This window comes from Coturnix japonica, chromosome 17 (assembly GCF_054131305.1).
Source record: "Coturnix japonica strain WE chromosome 17, WE-NBRP24, whole genome shotgun sequence".
In the NCBI taxonomy this organism is placed as follows: domain Eukaryota; kingdom Metazoa; phylum Chordata; class Aves; order Galliformes; family Phasianidae; genus Coturnix; species Coturnix japonica.
This window is the reverse complement of record NC_140679.1, coordinates 12,246,037-12,268,813: the sequence shown is the minus strand read 5'-3', so window position 1 is coordinate 12,268,813 and position 22,777 is coordinate 12,246,037. Positions and strand designations below refer to the sequence as shown.

General features: G+C 46.1%; 1 protein-coding gene across 10 annotated transcripts in view; it reads right to left on the bottom strand.

Annotated features, from left to right (window-relative positions):
- HIVEP3 (HIVEP zinc finger 3) overlaps positions 1-22,777 on the bottom strand; it is a 201,018-nt gene that overhangs the window by 35,450 nt on the left and 142,791 nt on the right. For 9 of the 10 annotated variants that reach the window (XR_014935135.1, XM_085518036.1, XM_085518038.1 and 6 more), the window contains 2 exons: positions 12,592-18,250; positions 8,706-8,851 (listed from right to left, as the gene is read on the bottom strand). Coding sequence is in view for 8 of the 10 variants with exons in the window: in XM_085518036.1 (XP_085374162.1) it covers positions 8,706-8,851; positions 12,592-17,706 (5,261 nt within the window). In the remaining 2 variants the exon portion in view is untranslated. The remainder of the gene's footprint in view (positions 1-8,705; positions 8,852-12,591; positions 18,251-22,777) is intronic. The other variant, XR_014935136.1, reaches the window with a different exon arrangement.

Here is a 22,777-nt window from a genome sequence, read left to right as displayed (position 1 = left end):
ATTTCACGTCCATCTATCATCACTGGAATCCTCTGATTGACATTAGAGACAGTTGAAAATCAACTACAACATTTGGGATGTATTTAAAAACAAAACAAAAACAAGAAAAGAAACAGATGAGCAGGAATCAGATTAACATCTGCCCCGAGAAGAGATCTATCTGCTCAAAAGTAATGTTTTCATCATTAGGAAGGGCCAGTGAAGTCCCAAATAGCCAGAATTATATTCTCAGAGTCATCTTCCTGCCATTCACCTAGTGGGATATGGATTGAGCAATAGTCAGTCAGGTCTGGGTCTGTCTATTTGAACAATGGGTTTCTAATTGATTGCACAGTACTTGGAATCTATTAAAGGGTGTCTATCTACAGTGCTGTATAGGACAGGCTGCCTAGATGTGCAGATGCTAAGAACTGGATAATCCTAAGCAAAGCTGGTAAAAACGTTTGCCTTCTCAAATTCTCCATTGAATTAACTGGAGAGATTGTGTCACTGAATCAATAAACTGCAAAGCCCACAATCTTGACGTTTGCCACAAGCCCATATACATAAGCTGCAGACCCACTCCTGCTTGGATAATCACAGTCTCTTTCCTTTTAACCTATTTCTACTTTCTCTGTTCCAACTCATCTGCCAAAACTGCCTGATCAAATCACACCCTTCCTTTCCACTGGCTTTCCCTCACCCATCTGACCAAGGTACTGTGAAATGCTTGTGTCCATCCCTCTGCTCTTGGATATCACAATTTCCCTGACCTCTCACATTGCTCCGCCAGCAATCTTGGTCCTGCAGCCCCTGGTGGCCCTTTTTACCCTAGGTGGGAAGAAAGCTCTGAAAAGAAGTTGTAGCAAGGTGGAGGTAGGTCTCTTCTCCTAGATAACAGTGATGGGATGAGAGATCAACACCAATGGATGGTCAGGTTGGATATTAGGAACAATTTCTTCTCAGAAAGAGCAGTGATGCATTGGCATGTGCTGGCCAGGCAGAGGTGGGATCTCCATCCTTGGAGGTGCTCCAGAACCATGGAGATGTGGCACTGAGGGATGTGGTCAGTGGGCATGGTCAGTGGCTTGGGGTTGGAAGTGGTGATTTTAGCGAATGATAGATCTCCAAGTTCACAAGCCTTTGGCAGGGCAGAGAAGAGAGGCCCCAAGCAATGCAGTGCCCCCATCCTGTCTTTTTGCTTGCAGTGACCTGAACTCATCTTTCCATTGATGAAGGAAAGAAAGTGGTGCTGTTTCCCACCCCAGTAACCCACTCACTTGTTAGTCTCTGCTCCTGGTTATCTTGCTGGACCTAACCTGGAATCTACCAAGTGTCGTAAGTCAAGCAACTGCTAGAACATATGCAATCAATAGTCAACTTTTAATTCAGTGCTACAGCGGGAGACTGACAAGCCTGGCAGCTGGAGCACTCCGCTCCCCAAATAAAGGTGCAATGTGATGCCAGCAAGGCAGGATAGCCATCACCATGCACTTCTGCATGGCATCAAAGACATTTTCTTGTTTAATATCATTTATATTTTTCCTCATTTGAAATGACAGTAAATGGGAAGTCTTGTCCTTGTGTAACACAAAGGAGGTTAAACGTCACAGTGAACAGAATTAGGGGCTGAGAAAACACCATGGGGAATGCTGTGCATCCAAGGTCTCTGCTCCACTTCAAGTGCTCTACACTGGGGAAGCCAACAAGCAGGTTGGATGGACGTTCACAGGCATCTTTATTCAGGACAATACCCAGTACAGAAAGGTGTGCATCCCACACATAGTCACACGGGAAGCTGAGATAATATTTCTTAATAAACCGTCTGTGGGAAATTAGCATCAAGCAGCATTATGAGTGTCTGCCAGAAAGATGTGTTAAGAAAGTGGGCTGGCTGTACAGAAAATAATTTAGGAAAAATAACGAAGAAAGCCAGACAACAACCCAGACTGAATCCTTCTGTGTTTGTCTAATTTCCTGGGAAAACAGGCATAAGCTGCAGAATGAACCCAATTGTCAAGCAAAGCAACAAGATATTCAGAACAGGAAATGGGATAAAACATTAACAATTCCCATTGAGGAATATTAAGATACTTTAAAGGCAGCAGATAAGCAAGCTTAGCACCAGGTGAATTGGTGTCCTCTCTCCCAAGGAAGGGAATGGGAGCACAGGGAGCAGAAGGACTTCTCCAAGGGCCACAGTGAGTCACAGGCATAGGAGGGGTGCACAGCCCACATCCCGAAGCCACATGTATCTGCTCCAACCACCATGCTGTCTGCAGGATATACTCAGGGAACAGTGTGTTCAGGAACTGCTCAGTGCAAACACAGCTGGTGCTGAAGGAGAGCTGGCGGTTTGCAGGGATGTCCTGCCACCAGGAGCCAAGGGAAGGGATGGGCAGCGTTGTGCCTGGTGTGAGTGCTCTATGTGCGTGTGAGTATTCCTACATCCAGGGCTGGGATGGGAACTAAGAGTGGGTCTGTGCTCAATTGGCCAAAATGTAGAGGATGTAATGCTTTTTTGCACCCACATCCATAACGAGGTAGTAAAGAACAGACTGGATGTGAACGATGCTGATTCACGTTGCACAGAGCCTTTGAGGAGCATTTATGGTGGCTATCAACTCACAGGGTGTAAACACTGTCATAAAAGTGAGGAAATACAAAGTGCTTCAAACTCTGGGCTCTGTCCCAAAGGGCCATTTGGGATCATGCATGATGCTTCAGCATTGCTTACACAACCAGAAGCTGCTCCCAACAGACATTAATAACCTGTTTTCAGGTTAACAACCCAAAGTTACTGCTCTGTCATGCCAGGTTACTAATACAAGAGCACCCAGCAGGCAGCACCATCTATGAGCAGTGGGTTTGAGAGCTGGAGCCATTTCAGAGCTGCCCCACACCTTCCTTCCAAAAGGAACCATGTCAGCTCTGCCAGCCCCATCCCACACATCAACAGAGTAAGGTCCTTGGGGTTGAAGCCAAGTGAGTGGCACCTTTGCTTTGCTCTGCCCAGCTTTGTGCTTCCTCCTCTTCCACGCTCTGTTTCCTGCCATGTACCTCGCAGCTCCCGTTCCAAGAAAGGATTTCCTGATCAGACCTCCAAAAACAACTGATTTTTCAGTTTCTTGGCAACAACCTGAGTTATTGGGCAGAAATGTTGCTTAAGTAAGACCAGAATTAAAAAGCTGTTCAAATCCAAATTGTCTTAAAGATATATTATGGGGTGGGGAAATCATTTGCTTCAGGTTGAGTGGAACCTTCTCTCCATACAGCCTCTAAAGTAAGAATGCAATGACTTTCAAAGCGAAAAGAACATATCCCTTTCTTTTTGAAAGTATTTTTTCTCTAGTTGCCATTTTTCATTGCTGCTATTCCTGCATGCAGCCTTCAAGCAGCATTCCACACTGCCTGCAACCTGGCTCTTCAAACCATCCCTCCTTTCATCTTGTCAGCAGTGGTAACATTCATAAATCCAGCCTTAAATTGCCACCCTGTGTCTTGTCTTCTTGGGATTGTTAGCTTTTTAAGCAGAAAATGTGCTTTCCTTGTGCTATGAAAAGATAAAAACAGAGTGTAAACATATGGTGCTCAATGAGATCTTACATTCTTTTACTGGGACAAGGCTTGTCCCTACCCAGTAGTACCATGAGCCCAGCTCCTGTCACGTGGAGAACCCAAACCCTATGAGCGTGGATGTCCCATCTGGAGGTTCCTTTGGAGAGGCTTCTTGGAGAGCTGCCATGACTGTATGTGATGTCTCATTTTCATATGGCAAAATCAGGGAATGCTCTCCCCTTCCCTTCTCCCTTCATGCCCAACCCATGGTGGCTGAGCACTCTCAGAGCTGTCTGAGCAATAGGGCTGTAGGCCTTAAACCTCATGGCATAAAAGCTCTCCATTTGTCATCAAGCCTCATGTGTTGAAAATTCACACATCTGCTTTAAGGTTCTTTACAAAAACAGGATAAATACCTGTGCACAAGCTGATGACTGGGCTTTAAGAGCTTTAAGGAGTGCAGCTTGATACAGGTAGTACCACATTTTCCATGGGGTTGTGCGGCCACAGGGCTAAGCAATGTCTGCTCAGCACTCCTGGGAGCAGGGAAAATCCAGTAACCGACCACAAGATGCTCAGATTAACAGCAAGAGGTCAGTATGGCACCTCTGACCCCAATGGAAAGGCATTCGTATCAACCCCAGCCTCTCCTGAAGAGCAGCAGGAAAACCCCTTTCACTTTCTATTTACAATGAAAAATGCAGGAATTATTTACTTTCACCCAAGAAATGATTATGTAGTGAAATATGTCTTTTTCATGTCGTATGTGGGGCACCACCCTGGGGCCATGAAGTGCATTCCCCCATAGGACTGGAGCAGGTAAGCAAAGGAGCACTGTGCATTGCTGATGCACAGCGCAGCCGGATGAGATATGGACAGACTCCTCCACTGCTGCTAATGTGTGTGCTCAAATTAATGTCTTTGGGATAAATTACTCTCGCAAAATAAACACAATGAATTCTTAGAACTCATCTAAGCAGCAGAGGAAATCCCCTGAACGAACCAGGTTCAGAGCAGGGGTTTGGGGTTACACGCTGAGAAACTCTGCTTGTCGAACAGAGCAGGCTTTCTCCAGGGTAATAAAACTCCTGCATTGTTGTGCCAGGGATTTTCCGGGAGGTGTGTGTCAGCTGGGGGTGGGAGCTGCAGTTTCTGTGGCCGGTCATAGAAATGGAGTGAGATCACCCAGAGGAACAGACCGCAGATCCCAGCGGCAGCGGGAAGAGAGCAGGGAGTGAGGAATGCACACAGCTAATGGGTTGCAAAAGGTTGTATTATTCCCCCCCCAGTTAGTAATCATGTTCAATTCTTGATAAAACAGACCCAAGGATTTTCTGTTTTCCTTCAGCACTGGGAAAAAAACCTCTCACCAATCAGGATGAGGTCTCCACCTCCCTCCTGCCTGCCTAAAATCCCATAAGCAGCCCCACAGCGTGGAGACAACAGTTTCTCCCTTCCCAAACCCAGGAGCTCAGTGGTTGGTCCTCATGCAGTCCTCCCAGTTCTATGCACTGTATTAGGCAGAAGGGTCTGTGAGACAGGAATTCACTCCAACACACAGAGCAGTGATTTAAGGTGGAGGAGATCCACCACAATGCTTCAGAAGAACTCATGGCTGGCAAAGCCACAACACTGTTACTTATTGGTGAGAAAAAGGAGTGGAGGACCCGGATTCATGTCTGAATCAAACCAGACCAAAGTCCAGAGCAGCCTGGGTAACAACAGCACCAAGAGCATCTTCTTCATTGTTAAGATATCCTACACCACAACACTATGGGTTCTTGCTTATATGCAGATTTGCACACATGGGGCAGTAGAAATGGAAGGAAGCTTCGAGGCTGTGACCATTACATTATAACTGCATGTGTTTTTATTTCCTATTACAGAGAAAAAAAGAACGAAGCAGTTCCCCACAGAGAGCAACTCTCCCTTCCCTTTGGAGTACTCATTTTACATGACGCTGCTTTGGGGATACCAGTCAGCCTTAGTTGTTCTTAACCCTTATATCTTGGTACTGCTTTCCCTACTAGCTGCAGTCAGTGACCCCAGTGAGACAAGCAGTGGACTCCATCAGAGCACGGCGACGTGGCTGTGAAGCAGAAGGACACATATTGACCCCTACCACTATCAGATTTCATCATGAAGATGCTAATGCACAGTAAACAGGCAACATTTCCCTACAAGCCCATGATACCATCAAGAACCTTGCTTTCAAATCAGGTCGATACCAATCTACAGTTTCATGACGTAAGATTTCAAAATGGTCCCGGTGCCCCCAAAACCCCAGAGTGGATTGATGAATGTGACACAGACCCAGAGAGGAATCACGGCACTTTAAAGCTGTGCTGGCCAGCATGACCTTCAGAGCTCATTTTCACTGCCCACAACCACCATGGCAACCCTAAGGACAAGGCCAGTGGGTGCTTTTATTTGCTCCTAGAGGAGTACAAGCTGCCTGACAGCATGGCTCCCCCATACACACCCCAACAAGGCAGTGCTTTGCCCTGTCTGTGAGTGGGGTGCTGAGCTCCTACCTCTTTGCTGTTTGTTGAGTACATGGGTGCTCATGATGGGAGCAAACGCTGGCTGCAGCCAAGGTGCACCCAGTCCTATGAAATTCCAAGATTTTCCATATAAATTCACTGCTGAAATTACATATAGAACGATCTTAAGACTTGTTTGCAAAGAGAATTCATTCTACAAACAGGAGCCCACCCAAAACTGCACATTCCATCTGTGTTTAACTATGGAAGAGCCAAGGCAGAGCCACACGCGTTCTCCCTGCACCCCAGCTCCTACAGCCCCCAGCAGGTTCATCACTTCGTTCCTTAAAGATGGGCAGCAGGTGTGATGGAACCATGAAATGTGGCTTTCCTGTTCTCTGAAAGCCAGGGAATAAGGTTCTGGCCAGCAGCAGGGGAAGAAGCAGAGCTGGTCGTGGGTGCCATGAGCAAGGCAGTAATAGGGGAAAGGCAGAAATAGGGCTGGAAGAAGGATGTGCAGTGGGAAAAATAAGCAAGTGCTGAAAATAGCATTGAGAAAGGGAAGAGCTCAAAGAAAAAAAAAAACAAAGTGAGAGGAAGATGGAGCTAAAAGAGATACAGCAAGTTCAGATTGTGTAGGAGTACTTGAACTTCTTTACAATCACCCTACTTGGTAGAGGCAAAAAAAAACCACAGGTTGGCTCCAAGAGATTTGAAACCAATTGCTTTGCAATGGAAGGATGGGTCAAGCCTGGAACAGATCATGAGAAACTGATAAATAAGGGAAGAATAAAACAAAGGGGAAATATTTACGGAGGGAAAATAAAGAAGGTGAATTGACATCTTGAGGATGGATGCACTTTTGGTTGAAACATTTGCAGGAGATGGCAAGGAATAGGTCTGATCCATTTAGCATCTTGTGCAAAGCACTAAGCAACCCACAGATTCATCTGTAAGAAAACATCCATGCAGATCTGAGCTGCTGAGACCAAAGGATTCAGTGTCAGAAAGCTTTTGGGGCTAAGACACAAAGCACCAGCCCTATAGCAGCACCTTGGGAGAACAGCATGTCCTGTCCTACCTCTCAGCAGCGCACACACCATCTTATTGAGATATTAAATGCATTTCTCTGATCTGGTACCATACATTTGTGCCTGTGCTTGGCATTAAGCAGCTACTATATTCTGTCTCGTATCCAGAAGGACGGCTGCCTTAAGCTGATGCTACAGGAACTTTAAAATAAAACATAGCATACGCTGAGGATGACTAATACATTCCCTGATCCTGGCTTATACAGAACATATTGGAAAAGTTGCTTTATTTTGTATCTGTCATTTAGAAAATGTGAATGCCCACCCATTCTGCTTGGGACACAAGGACACAGAGATGTGGTACTGTCCCCCAAAAGCCTCCATGGAGCAGCTCTGTGAGGGGCACAGTGATTTTCATCCATGTTAATGATGAACCTCCTTAATCACACCTAGGAAGGAGTCCTGGATAACCCAGCTGAGGGAAATGGAGGCTTCTTATGGGGATTTGAGGCAATAAAACCCAACGCTCATTTTGCCCTGCATGCAACAGAAGGATGACAGCGGCACACTCATTGCACATCCCAATCTGCTGCCTTCTTGCCATTCCCTGGCTCCATCCCTAAATCACTTTGCCATAACCACTACAGGCTGAGGGCAGGTGACAGGGAAGGACTCTTCCTTTAAGGGTTGGCCCTTGGTGCTCACCACTCATTGCCAACGCGCACCTAAACCCGAGCTGAGCACACAGTCTGGGTGAGAGGTGAGCAGTCCTGAGCCAACAAGCAGCTCTCCTCTCATAAAGCACCACTTTACTCTACTGGTTAGATGGTTTGATCATCCGTTAATGAAATCTTTTAAAATAAAGGCAAACTTCAACAGGTAACAGCAAAGAGAAAACCACAACCACCGACTAATTAAAGCCTTTTTCTAGCACACAAAAACCAAGACCACCCAATGGCAAGAGAAGAACTGATGAATCCTGCTCAGGATTCTGCAATACACAGGAAGGATGATCTTGAAGTATGAAACTAATTGCATCCTACAGACATGCTACTCATTAACTGATTCTTCATTTTTGAAAAGATAAACAATAATATTAGACCAGTGCTGAATTACTGAAGAGCACTCTGAATTACCTGGACCTAAGAATAAAGATATACATCAAATGTAAGGCCTTGCATCCATTCTGGTTTCACCTACATTAGTTGGGTGGGTTTAAAATCGCATAAACACAATGGTTCTTTGCTCCCCCATCTAAAACCCAAGGAAAGCGCTCCCCAGTTTCTCATCATAATGGCAACAATCATCAGGACCTTCATTTTCAGGAGAAGGCTATGGAAGGATGCAGAAGACATGGCGAGCATCCCTGCCACATCAGAGACAGCTGCAGGATGCATATGTGCTCTTCAGCTGTCTTCACTCAACCACCTGCTCCCAGATGAGATCAAGGGGGCTCTCAATTGAAGACAACTCAGAAAAGAACATGAATGCAATCTGAAGTATCTGCTGATCTCGAGACGTGGGTTTGTAAGGAGGCTGCAGAAAGAAATCTGGAATCCAGCTATACCTGGCCTCCACACTGACTTGCCATCACTGTAACCAACTCCTATACAATTGGCTGTGGTACAAAAGGAGAAATAAAACTGACACTTACCCTCCTTCAAAGATCTTGATCCTGACTGGCTCCCCTCTTTTGGTTACAACAGCCTCTTCTTCTGGTTTTCCTCTTTTATCCTCTTCCTTCTCAGCTCTAGTTATTTCTTTTCGACCTTCATTAGAAAGGAGCGAAGGCAAATGAACCTATCTCCCCAAAAGAGCAAAACAATCATTGATTACATACAACATCACTCTACAGACTCCACAGACCAAACACTGCAGGTTGAAACACCAGCCCACCGCACAGGCTGCTCGTGACAGGACAACAGCTCAAGAAATACGGTTTTGAGCCCTGCAGATTGGGTTATGTTTACAGTGACCTCTTGGAAGTACTATTTAGAGGCATGCTGGCTCAGGGTTATCCGGGTGCTGGGGTGAATCTGAGTATATGGCTGTCCCCAGATCCACTATTCTGTCCTTGGATCATCCTCTCCCTTAAAATGCATGAAGATCTTGAGAGCAGTCCTCACTAGAATCCATATATTTAACCTCAGCCCCTGGATTTCCCCCTCGCACACACACACTCTCACAGTTTTGGACCTGGGCCATCTAAGCTTGATGTAAATCACTCAACAGTCAGAGCTCGTGGGTGATTTCCTTTCACCAAACTGCTGCCAAGGGCGCCGTGCATAGAAAGCCACAAAACCAATGGGAGAAAACAACCCTCAACCTCCCCACATGTTCCCAGGGTGAGTTTGCTTTCCTCACTGCTATCCCTGCCACCCTTTGTTCATAGCCAGGTCTGAGCCATGTGCTGACATCTCATCTCACATGTGTAATGTTATCTGTTAAAGTATATGGGCTGAAATGTTAGAGCTGCCTTCCTACCCAATACAAGTGGTGCTCTCACACCTAGAATGGAATCTTGGGAAGTTTCCCTGCTAAAACCTAACATTACGCATAATGGGTCTCCAAAGCTTTGAATAATGGGGCTCCAAAGCTTTGAAAGAGAGAAGCACGCTGCCTTTTACCCAGGTTACTTTTTACATAAATGCAAAAACACCTTTGAAGTACAACTGAATCACCCACATTCTCACTTCATATATTATTTCTTGAAAAAGAGTGAGGGTTGGAAAGACGTAGGGTTAGGAGAGGAATTACTGCCTGTAGAAGTTTAAATCCGAGCTGGTCACCTTTGACTCTGTGGCCACTGGAGACAGTGGAAGCTCTCAGGGCGATTAAGCACTTATCTCAAGGGGACAAAACACTCACCAGGTGCCTCTTTGTCTCCCCTGGTTAGAGAGAAGCCACAGAGCTCAAGAAGACACCTGAAAAGTTCCACAGGACCTAGGGGATGCTCTCCGCCCTGGGCCAGCTCACACAGATGATCCCAACTCCACACCATCGGCCCCATGCATGCTTCCAAGATGCCTCCAGGGAATGGCCCAACCTCCCCTGATGTTCCTGGGCACTATGTGGGTTATCCACTCAGGACACAGTGGGGCCAGGCAACACTACAATAATATAACAGCACAGATGGATCTCTATGATTCCATGGGGATGGGTTCTGTGCTCGGAGCCAATCAGTAGCACCTCTGAAAACTTAACATGGAGCACTGCGACTTCACCTCCTGATAGGAGCTACACATCCACAACAATGCTAGTGAAAGCCTTCCCAGTTCAGTTCCTTGTTTACTGAGGAATACAAAACAATTGACTTTCTAGATGTAGCATGAGGTTTATTTATTGCAACTTTTGAAAGCACAAAACATAGACAGATGAAAGGCACCGTGGAGAGCCAAAATCATACAGTCACTACTACCCCCTATTACAATCTCATTTAATTTACAAACTGTACAAGCACGATACAGTGTAATTAACCATCCCTACATGCAGCCTACAGTCACTTCAGAATTGATCTGCTCAGTAAATCCCACTGGTAATTTAGAAATCAAGCCAAGTACGTAGACAGTATACACAGTACTACTGCTTGCTGGTAGCTTGCTGCATGCATAATTATACAAAATATTAGAGCCTTTTTACATTTTCTGTTGTGTTGACTGACAGCTTATAGTTCCATAAGGAGGAAAAGACTTAAGTAGCTGGAGTTAACTGAAGGTTGAACTCTCAGCCTTTGATTGATGCCACTGCTACGCAGCTCTGGGTAATTGCGTCTTCCTGAGTAACCAGCAGCTTCCTAATCTGTGCCAGCCATAAAATGAGACTAAAATGGGGATTTCACTCCCACTGATCGTCTAATTAAAAATATTTCTTGACTTGGCATGAGGTCAATTTTTCTCCATTGAAATTAATGTGATTCCTGCAAAACCCGCTCCTTCCCAGCAGCAGGTATCAATGTTAAAGTTAGGCTGTATCGTTTTCTAGGTGGATTTTGCAGGACAAGCCCTTGCTTTTGCAAACTGCACTGTGGAAAGTGCAGCTTTTGTAGGGTTTTATCTAAAAGGTTTGCCAGCCTTTGAGCAAACGCATGCAGAGAAATAGGTGTTTCTGATGGGTAAGGGCTGAGCTGCTCCTGTGTAGATCTGAACTTATAACTTTGGGATATGAGGGTCTCTTGTTGAACGCTTTGTGTTCATTTTAGCACCACGCCAAAGAGCAAAGTTCAAAGGAGCACAGGCACTTCTATTAAGAGAATGAAATCAAGGATGGTACAACACCCTCCAGATAAAATCCACTGAAAAAAGAGTGCATAAATATCAAGCATTAGTGCGGTTATTGCACTGCACAGGTAATTATCTGCCCCCAGGCTCCAAGAAAATCTGCCTTTTGGATTTCTGCAGGAGAATGATGGAAATGCTGAATGGAAATAAAGATTTATTGAATCACAGCGACCTTACTGTGCATTTTAAGACATATTTATAAGCAGCAGCTGCAGCAGCGATTACGATAAATTTAATATTCAGAGTTCATTTCATGATTCAGAAATAAAATGAATAATCCATCAATATAAATTGACTTGAGATGAATATCAAATTGCAAAGTCTTTCGAGCAATTCTGTTTGCTAATCTACATGAACATGACCTGGATTAAAGGGGATCTGTATGGTTCAGCATTAACTGAGGGAGAAAAAAATCTGGCCTCAATGTGAGATACAAAACTCCAGTCAGCAGAATCTTCTTAAGGACTTCTGCACCTATGTGGCCAATGGCTTTGGCGAGCTCTGCCTGCACAAAGCCACTGACCTTGCTGCTCTTAATTCCAAAGACAACGTATAAAATATCCTTAGGTATCCAGAAAAGCAGGCAGACAGCTAAGGACATGAACTAAATGGGCTAAAAGACATGGGTGTTTTCACAAGGCTCCATGTCTAACCTACTGAGGCACTTTTATAAATGTCACTGCATGCCTATACACTTCTTTGGGAGCCTAAATACACTTGCAAATCTCCCTTTAATATTTTTAAATACTTTTAAGCATGCCTCTCCATGTTCATTAACGTGAGATCAGTAGATGCACAACCAGACAGAATCCCATTTCCCCAAGGTAATCCTTTGTCATTTATAACATGCAAAATGTAGGGAATTGTAACAGCATTTATTAAGAAGGAAAAAAAAGAAGCTGTAAAGCTATTTGAAATATCGAGACAGAAATGCAAATCAAGTCTAATCCTTTTTGCTCAAGCAGTGGCGGTTCATGGTGCGGTGGTGATTCCTACATGCTCTTTTGATTACAAGGCAAGTAGAAACCGGAGGACAGAAATACGGCACATTGCTTTGGAGCAGGCTTGCCTTTTATTTATTATCATTTTAGGGGATTCTAATGGGTGTTTGCTTCTTCACTCTATAAGTTTCACTGAAAACTTACCCAACTGAGAAAAGGATGAACAAATTCCTATTAAACTAACAGTAGCAATTCCCCATCCCTCGTCCCCCTCTTCCCAAGTATCCAAATAGATGAGGAGAAATATATAGGATTGCATTACCTCTGTCATTTTGGGCTTCCTGGAGCTGGATGGGACAAGCCTGCCTGCCTCTGGCCGTGGAGCAGTAGCCATGGTGTAGGTTTCCCTGCTCACCTTCTGCTTGGACCTCAGGAGGGACAGGGCAGCTTTAGTGGATATACCCGGAAGGTTGGGATTATACAAGCTAATACACCAGCTGGCATACACTGAAGACCGCCGGTCGACTTGCTGGATGTGATTTGGCTTTATGTAGTTTAAATAGCACCAACTGACATTAGTGGTTGTGTGGAGACTGGGGAACTGAAGTACCTTCTTCATATCTGTACCTTCTCGAGACTTCATTGCACTTGAAGTGACCTCAGACAGAGGTGCAGGGCTTGGAGGGCTTGGTGGAGGCTGCTCCACCGGCTCTTTGGAGTCTTCTTTCTTCACGCTTTGTAAAGGTGCCTTGCCAAGGGGCTGCTTGCCAGCTGGCTGCTGATATTCCTCCAGTGCCTCAAAGCTTGGAGAACCAGACTGGGACACGGCTTGCTGCAAAGTACTTGGGGTTTCCTTCGGCTCTGACTGCTCTAAGGACAAACTAGGTGGTGTTTCAACCTCAACCCTGCCTTGGCTTTCAGTAAGAAAGTGAGTTTTATCCTGCTTTTTCCCTTCTTCTATTGCACTGGGTGGTTTCACCACTTCCAACTTCTCCTCTGCTTCTGACACCTCTTCCTCTTTCACTCTTTTCTGCTGCTGCGTTTCCATCGTCAGCTCCAAACTGCCTGCTGGAGAGAGCATCCTCTTGCTTCCACCAACAGTAGACGGGCCTCCCTCCAGACCAAGGACACTGTCTGCTGGGGAGGTGAGCGGGATGCAGCCCTTTCGCTCCGGTAGGGGTAATGGCACCCTCAGATACGGGCTCTGGAAAATCCTTTGCTCCTCTGTGATCATCTGTGCTAGATCAAACCCAAGGCTATGCACATCAGCACTGCAGACCAGGGTGCCCTTGGCTTGGCAATCATCGAATTTGGGGAGAACAATAGAAGAGGAACTGCATTGAGACTGAGTGACCAGGATCTGGGAAAGCGTGGTGTACATGGCGCTCCCATAGGACGGCATGTTGGTCTGAATGCGGACGGGGACCACAAGGGACACCACAGGGTCTGACCGCGTGGGAACAGCGAGCTGAGCTGTGGACATGGGCACCGAAGGGCTTGTTGTGCGGGTCAGGGGGTACAACCGAGTGTCCAAGCTGTATTCTGTGCACGGGGAAAGGCTGGAGGTCCCTGCTGTTGGGAATAAACTGGATTTGAGCTGTGGTAAATGTCCCCCAGCTTCTGGCAGCTGGAGAGCAAACTGAGACTGAAGAGGCAGGAAAAAGGCAGAGGAGATTGGCGAAGAGCTGGGGTAGTGCACTGGCAGGAAGGAGGGGTGCTGCCTGAAGGGCACCTCGGTGGGGTGCGGCATCAGCGGCGGAGCGAGGTGCAGTGGACCCGGGTGCAGCAGCGTCTGCTGGAGGGGCAGTGGAGGAGTCTGGAAGATGGAAGGGGGAAGCTGGCGCACATTGAGCTGCGCGGAGAGGAGGTCAGACATGGTGTGTGCAGCAAAGAGCTCTGCAGGCTGCCCTGGCTGGGGCAGGAGCGGCTGGTAAGGGAAGATGGAAACTTGTGGGGAGAGGTACTGCTTTTCGTGCAGCGTTAGCTGGGGGACGGGATGGAAGACCTGCAGGGCTTCTGTGTAGGGCTGGGTATATGCAGGCTGGGGGCTGTCCTTTGGCTGGCTCTTATCGCTTGGGTAGGTACCGTGAGAGGGCACAGGGGATGAAGATGGCGGCTGATGGGGCAAACTTGTTGAGGGAGATTTGCTTGAGGAAGGAATTGGGTCTTCTGCCTCTGGTCGGCCTGCCGGAGCTGGGTCCGGATCATGCTCCGGATGCCTGGTGAGGGATGCCTGCCTCACAAGAAAGCATTTCCTCCTCTCCTGAGGAGCTGAGGAGGTGGAGGGGCCAGGAGTGGAGGCAGGCGTGGAGGACAAGCTCCCATAGTCAAAGGACTTGCTGCGAGTCTCCGACATCTGGGAAACATGGGACACGTTGGGTGTCTGCTCGGAGGCAGATCTCCGCATCTCCCTGGAATGGTGGTGGTGGTGGCTTGGGACCATCAACATGTGGGAGCCAACACCTGGAGGCTTGGAGTGGGATTCGGGAGGCTGGCTGCTGGGCTCTGTCTTACTGTGATCTTCCCGATCAAATGACACGGAATGGCTGGAGCCATGGGATACGCTGCTCTCCTGGCTTGGGCTTCTGGTGAGAGAGACTGACTCGAAGCTGGACTCTCCAGAGGACTGAGCCATTTCTGCCAGCCGCAGCCTCTTCTTTTTTGGTGGGAGTTTCTCTGCAGGGAGCTGAGAAAGCGTTTGGCTTCTCTGCGGCCATTGAAATTCCTCCGTTTTTTCTGGCTCTCTTGGAGGAGGCTCTGGCTCCGTTTCTGGTCTGTCAGGCTCCTCTGTGACCAGAATCTCTGGGACTTGGATGTTGGGCTGTCGCACCAACTTGGGCTGCAGGGAGTGATGTGGGCGGCTGTGCTGCGCGGTTGGCTGAGATGGGTACTGCGGCGTGGGCTTCTCTTCGCCCTCCAAGCCGCTCACCTGCTCAATGGAGTCAGACTTCTCAAAGGAGCTCGTGTGCTGGATGACAGAGATCTCCTTCGAGGTTGCCCTTCTCTCTTTGCCCTCCGTGCTTGAAACCAGTTTGGTATTCCTGGAATGGAAGCTGGCACTGACATCAGAAGGTGCGGATTTCCCCGGGTCTGCTGGTGACTTCATGGATTCACGGGTTAGATTTAAAGCGACGTCGGATGAGGCCGGGTTTGCAAACTGAGCTCCTGGCCCAGTGCTGGAGGAGGGAGTATCCGACAGCTCAAAAGCTGGAGGGTCCTCATCATCACCCAGGCTCTTCTCTTTCCGCCGTTTTCGGAGCGGGGTAAGCTCCAAAGTGCTCCCTAGCTTGTAATGCATCACTTGGGGCCATGTTTCAGGATCCATGACATTTTTCTCAGTCTCTGAAGAGGTATGGGAAGTGGAAGAACGTGGCTTTGAGAGCTGCAGTTCTGAACAGTAGTATTTTTTATGGGCTTCATAATTATCCCTTTTCTTATACCGAGCACCACATACGTTACATTCATACATGAACCCTTTAACTTTCGGCCCCTTCCGTGATTTTTTGGTAAGATCGCTTTCCTTGGTTTCAGGCTCCTCAGGAGGTTTGGAAACAGTCTCTTTGCTCGCAGAGCTCACCTCCTCTGTGACATATTCTACTCCCAAAGGTAGCTCAATAGCTGGTTGTCGCTTTAGCATTCGAGGATGGGAAGAAAATGCTTGACTACGGCTTAAGACTTCAGGCTCCATGATGTGATCATCAAATGAATAGCTACCTCTAAAGGTGTGTGGGGAGCTTATAGTGCATGCAGCAGAAGGCATTGAGTGGCTTCTTAGGAGAGGCACTGTCTCTGTGGCACTGTGGGATTGCTGAAGTGACAACAATGATTGTTCGGGCTTCATTTTTTCACCATGGGATGTCAACGTTTTTGAGGCATCCAACTGGCTACTGGAACCGGACTTGATATCAAACTGAAATGGTTCCCTGTAAGCAGCAGACTTTGGAGATTCAATGCTGCTACGTCTAGATAAAGAGCTTCTTCTAGGCTTAACACTATCTATTTCACTGGTATCTACAACAGCTTCATTAATTGTAATTAGCTTAGTGATGTGTTCAATAACCTGTGTTCTAGGCACAGATAATGGTACCATACTGGGTTTCTCTTCGGTAGAGAGATGCGGAAACCCTTGTGTTGTGTTTGTAGACAACATTGCAGTCCTTTGCCCAATTCTACCACATTTCCCAAAAATAATTTCTGCATAAGATTTTGCATTAGTATTTGGGGGGCTGATCTGCTGCTCTGCACTTTCTGACCTGGAGAAGTAGCCTGACTCAGTACTTCCTTTACTCCCCGGGCTCAGGAAAGCTTGCTCATCTATGACCTTCTTCCGCTCGCTTAAGCGGAGTGCAAGCTTCTGCTTTATCGTGTGGGTATCTTCCGATTTATGGCTCAGAGCTTGGTCAGATGGTGGCTCTGCAAACTGGCTGCTGTCCTCAAGTGACTGGGACATACTGGAATGGGACAGGGAACAGCGGTCGTGGCTGGAGCCTTGGCTCCCAGCGCTCAGGAGGCTGCTGGACAGCAAGGTGTGCTTCTGCCTGGGGGAGAGCTCTGCAGGGTGACCCGACATCGCTCCTGTCTCCTCCTCCGAATCTGTGCTTTCTCCTTCTGTTGGCTCCTCAAAGTCCTCCCCACCAATCCTCTCCATTTCCAAGCTCGACGGATACATCTCTGCTCCTATCCCTGAGGCCAGCCCAGCTTTTATTCGATGAGCATGAGATTTCCTATGTTTATACAAATTGCTCTTAGTCTTAAAAGAAAAGCCACATGGAATGCAAGGGTACGGCCTCTCACCTGTGTGTGACCTGATATGTTTTTGGAGCACACTTGGCTTCGCACAAGGCCTGCTGCAGTACTGGCAAATGTATTTGCCTGGCTTCTGAGGTTTCTTTTCCTTCTTGTGCACTTCCTCAGCTTGTTTTAAGGGAACCTGTGAAGGGCGAGGGATGTAGACCTTTTGAACGGACGGCATGTCCTCTCCAGGAATGATAGGTGAATGGGAAGGTAAGAGCTGGCCGTGGTGTGCGTGAAGCCCGGGCGATGGAAAGGAGCCAGAGGGACCTGGTCTGACGGGATCAACTAGCTGCCATGTGGGCCCTTCAAGGACATGCTCGGGTTTCCCAGGAGACATGAATGCTGGTGACAGTGCGTGCTGCTGAAGCTGCGAGACGTGGGGAGGGTGTTCGAAAGAGGAAGGCTTAGGTTGCTTCTGATGTCCAGTCTTCTCCTGAGATTCCTCTCTTGGAATCGGCAAAGAGCCAGAAAAGTGCTGCTGCGATATGAGATCTCGGAGAGGGGTTCCTTGCGAAGAAGCAGAGCTGCCCTGATACGTAGCTGCAGATGAAATACTGGCTTGGAAAGCCTCTCCTTTGGGAAGCCTCTTTCTTGGACTTTCCTCAGCCTTTTTTGTGCTCTTCTGGCTTTGTTCAGGATCCATGACCTTAAAAGGGTCTTTGAATGCTATTTCGGGAAGGTTTTGGCAGGCTTCATTTACGAATAATAAAGGTCTCTTCTGCAGATTCCCTGTTTTGCCTGCATTTGTTACGAAGCTGGAGTCGCCAGGAGATGGTTGTTGATTTAAGATTTTACTAAAGTGTCACTAGTTGCTATTTGACTCAAAAAAAAAAAACGTTTCAAGGTCAATAAAGTTCACATTGGTAACACATGACAAACTACTTCAAAGAGAGAAAACTTTCCAAAACTTTTAGTCCAAATATTTTCCTTGTGAACTTGGTTAAGGCTTTAAACCTCGCCATTTTATTTCAGTTGACAGTGGCAAGCCTTCAAAGTCAAGATGCAACCCACAATGTGTCTCTTGTTTGTTATGCAAACCTTTGAAAACTTGAGACTTTAGCGCTCATCTCATAATGATCTTCTTTTCCTGTGCAAGGAAAATAACGCTGAACGGTGTACGTCCCCCTGTGTCTTCCTTCTGTTCCACTTCTGAGTTCAAAAGCCTCGGAAAAGCATTTCCAACATTTCTGCAATTACATCCAAGAGAAAAACAAACAAGACAAAAATTACTTCAGCATTTGTATTTAAGTAATTAAACAGCGCTGCTTTTACAGAGAAATATTTTGCAAGAAGAAACTCAGAATAATTGACTGAATGTCCACAAGTTATGAGACGTCACTCGTAATGATAACCTAAACATAAATCACACTAAGTCAAACCTCAGGGACTTAAGCTTTAGTGTAATGTACACATAAACTGGCACTGCAGCTGTAACCAAATACAGTAACTTGAAACACGCTCAGATCTGAAAAATGTATTTAAATGGCTTCGAATGTGGATTCCTCCTAATCTCCTGCAAACATTTATAGTGTTACAGCTTTCTGTAATTGCACTTCCCTTCCCAACAGACTACACAGTAAAACTGACTATATGCAAAGCACTGCCTAATGTAGCACATACATTCACTGATGAATAAAAAGACAATCCTTCTGCATGAAATCTGCCCCTAAGCTTGCAGCAATCTTGTCACTTACAGCAACAGCAGGCAAAGAGAAAGGACATGCACTCTTTTACTGAAATTTTGTTGCTTTAATTTCCTGCCTTTTGCTGCCAAGCAGTGATGCAAGTCCAGCTCTATACTATGCGCATATTTCATATGGGCAGGATGTTGAAATTGCTTGTCTGTAAAGGCAAACCCTCCTTACAATGGGAAGCTCTACGAAATTTACTTGTCATCAAACACAGCTACTAATGAGACACTTGGAGAGGAAATACTCCAATTGTACTGGAAGAAGAAAGCATCACCAAGAGACAGGATAGAAAGTAGGAGGAGCATTCCCAAGGATGGGGCTTTTTAAGTGAAGCAAACTGATACAAATGACTTACAGTGAGATAGAAAGTATCTTCCTTATGAAAGTACTCTCTGCTTTGCTACAACAAAATGGCATTAATTTAATGGGAACCTGCTCAAAGCCCTGCTGCTTTGCTACTGCCCCATACAGGGAAAGAATGCAGGGATGGGGCTGAAGAGTAAACCACACGTAACAGGGAGGCACAGGGGACTGTGCTCCATGTGCCTGAGACTTTAGCTGCCCAACAGCCCAGCCTTATTCTGAGCAGCAACAATGAACAGCCAGCAGAAGAGGTCCATTGTGTTCTATGCAAAATCCCCTATTTATCTGGTCCTACATCCCTGTGGATGCTCAATATTCCATCAGAAAGAACAGATGTGGGGTGTCAGGTAATTTAATTTAGGTGTGTCTAAAAATATGGTAGCATCCATCCAATCAGATTTTACAGGAGTGGTTAAAAACTGTCTGCTCGTTGGATGGGATTGATCCATCTTACCTCAGGTGGGTTCAAGTCATTAAATCCCCTATTTTCTCTTACCATCACTGGGAGGTGCAGGTGCCAATGGGGACCCCATGGGGACAATGCATCCCACATCAATGTCTCACATCACTGAGACTGATTGCCCTGATTTGTCATCTCTTATTAATAGGAGCAGTGGCTTACTTGGTCTGCTCTGACAACCACATCTGAGGTACACATACAGAAAACTCACTCCTATCTTAATGCTTTACTTTCCTTTTTTCTCATCTCTTCCAGCATGAACTTTGCTTCTTCCCAGCCTTGCACTTGCCCTGACTTGCTAGGAAAGGTGCCTCATGTTTGTGTGCTCATTACTACGAGGCATAATTAATTACATTTTGAAATCCCTTTCTGAGAGTGCTGGCTCCTTTGTGCTGACCAAGTGTGGTCTGGGCTACACTTAGCGTGCTGTATTTACAGCACAGGACTTACTTAAGATCAAAGGCAGCTGGGAAGCTGATTTATCACATCCATTTTTGCCCAAGATTGCATTCTTTGCCCCACTCATGACGCACAGAGCACATAACGTGGTGGTAGGAGAGGATTTAAGATGAGACTTTTTCAGCAAGCACAATGTGAATGCTGCCTCCCACAAGCTCGCACACTCACATTTAAGAACTGCCAGCAAAAGAAAGACTGAAAAACATGTTAATACTGTTTTCTTCTATAGACTCTATATCTACTCCGAAGTGCAAAATAACTGGGCCTGTGAGGAAGCTTCCTAAGATGATTCAATATCATCCCAACTGTTCAGACCATCCTCTGATGAACACATGGGCTGCAGCTGATTTAGTCATGAACTCTGCACAAAAGTTAGCATTCAAATAACTGGTCAACGAGCAAGCACACCTGCTGCCTACAGCAGCGTGTATGACCATTCTGGGGCAATTCAGGCTACTTTCTACATATTTTTTCCATTACTGGAAATGGTCTTGGAATGGCAATGGCAAAAGATAGTTCTCCTGGCTGGATACCATTTCATTGGATTGATACGTCTCCAAGGAAAATTCAACAGCGCAGAATAAAGCAGCAGAAAAACATGAAGTCCACTGAAGCTAAAAACTGTGGAAGTGATTCTCTCTCATGAGCTTTGTGACATGGTGGGATAAGGGAAGGAGAGCTTCCAAAGGGTTGAGGGTGGATGCCCAACCCTGCTGTGCCCCATTGGATAAAACCTGATATTGCTAAGGAGGATCGCTACACAGACAAGAAAGCCGACTCTCATCTTAGTCCTCTTCCTTTCTTTCTGTTTCTCTTTGCTTTCTCTCAGCCAAAATCTGCCAGCCTCTATTTTCATAGACTCATGAAATCACTGAGGTTGGAAAAGACTTCCATGATCATATAATCCAACTGTCCACCTACCACCAATATTTCCCCTCTAAACTATGTCCCTTATCATCATGCTTTCCCCATTCTCCCATTTTTCTTCTCAGAAAAGGCACATCTTTTGCGTTTATTTTCATCTCTGCCTCCACATGACCTGAGGAGTCTCTTTTCTCTGTCATGTGCTATGCCTCTACTCTTTCTGCTTATTAGTGTTGACTTTCATTTAGCTTGTGCTCTGCACTGCCTTCTCTGTAGATCAGCACAGCAAGGCAATGCATAGCACTGGCACAATGTCAGCAGATCCTTAAGGAAAAAGTCACATGGATTTTATGGGGCATGGTTTCCAGCTGCTAACATTGCATGTCTTTGGCCAAATCCAAAGTACAGGCATTAAAATGGAGGATTCCAGCTAGTATTTCTATTCAAACATCATTTCCTCAGGGTTTTACTTGAAATGTAACAGAGTGAACATGAACAGAAATGCCTATTTCATTTGTAAGACAAAAACAAAGGCATCCACCTTGATGAAGGAAATCAATGAGAAAATTCCCTCTGATTTGAATGGGACCAGAGTTTCACTCTAAAGCCCGAGATAAAATGCTTAGGAATGCTATTTTAGATAGTCTTGTTGGTACTTTGAATGATTTTATTATGGCTGCCATGGATTACTGTGAAGATGCACAGGAACACAGACTCTCCAAACCCTGAACCTCACCTAACTCCTACTACAGGACTTGAGTAAGAGCCAACCAGCCAGTGCCTAGTGCTGACCCGATATGGGGGATCATCACTTGTGCATATTTTCTGGAAGAAGCTCTTTGCCATTGGATTTGGGATGGAAGCTCCCAGAAGTTGGCAGAGAAGTGCTGCAGGCTGATACCTGAGCCCCAGGTGGGAACGTCACTGAGAAGAAATATGAAGGAATCCTTCATCTGCCTTGCGGTTGGCCTCCAGAACCCAGTCCTTCCAAGGAAGATGCAGAAAACAGCAGTGCTTGGCTTTCTGCTGCTTGCCTGTTGCTTACAGCACACTAAAACATTTCATTACAGTGGTTTCTTAAAATCTTCCTGGTGGCAAAACTCTGCTGTTTGCAATACCGCAGCAGATGGAAGGGTTTTCTTCGCTGTTTGGACCTGTGTAAGACAGATTGAGATCCAGCAGGCTTAGCGGGAAGCTATTCCAACAGAAACCCTGCCTTTCCATACCATTCCAACCACAACAGACAGCATTTTCTTCCACACAGAACTTTGGACTGTTTTTAAGAAGGTGAGAGCAGCTAATGTGCTACTGGAAAATCTGCCTGGTCACTCTCTGTGATAACTTTTAAGCCAAATGGCCAACTTCCATCAGGTTTAAAGTCTATCGTATCTGACATATGTTAAATATATTTGGATTCTTCCAAGTTTCGTGAAAATGAGTGAACTAAGCAAAACGCAAGCTCCTATTTCTGCTCTTCATGAAAGGTATGGCTCCCTTCTTACTGGCAACCACTAACATTTAGCATTTTCCCATTTTTAAACTACAGATTAATCAATGTGGGGAGACACAGCTGAATGAAACCAGACCCTTCTGTCAGTAGCTCACGGTGTTCCTTGGTTCTTACAGAGCTTTGCAAGGCAGTGTCTTATCAAAGCAGATAGGACTACGGGCAAAGCACAGAGCATTCTGCTGCCTGGAGATTATGATCATCATGATGAGATCCCAGCTTCAGCTCTGAATGACAGCACAGATGCTCCCTTGGACTTTCAAAGTGATTTATGGCCAAAAGGGGTTCACAGTGTAAATGGTGGGCAGCAATGGTAGATCATTACCTCTTGTAAATATGCTTGGTAATATAAAAAGCTGATATAGCATTG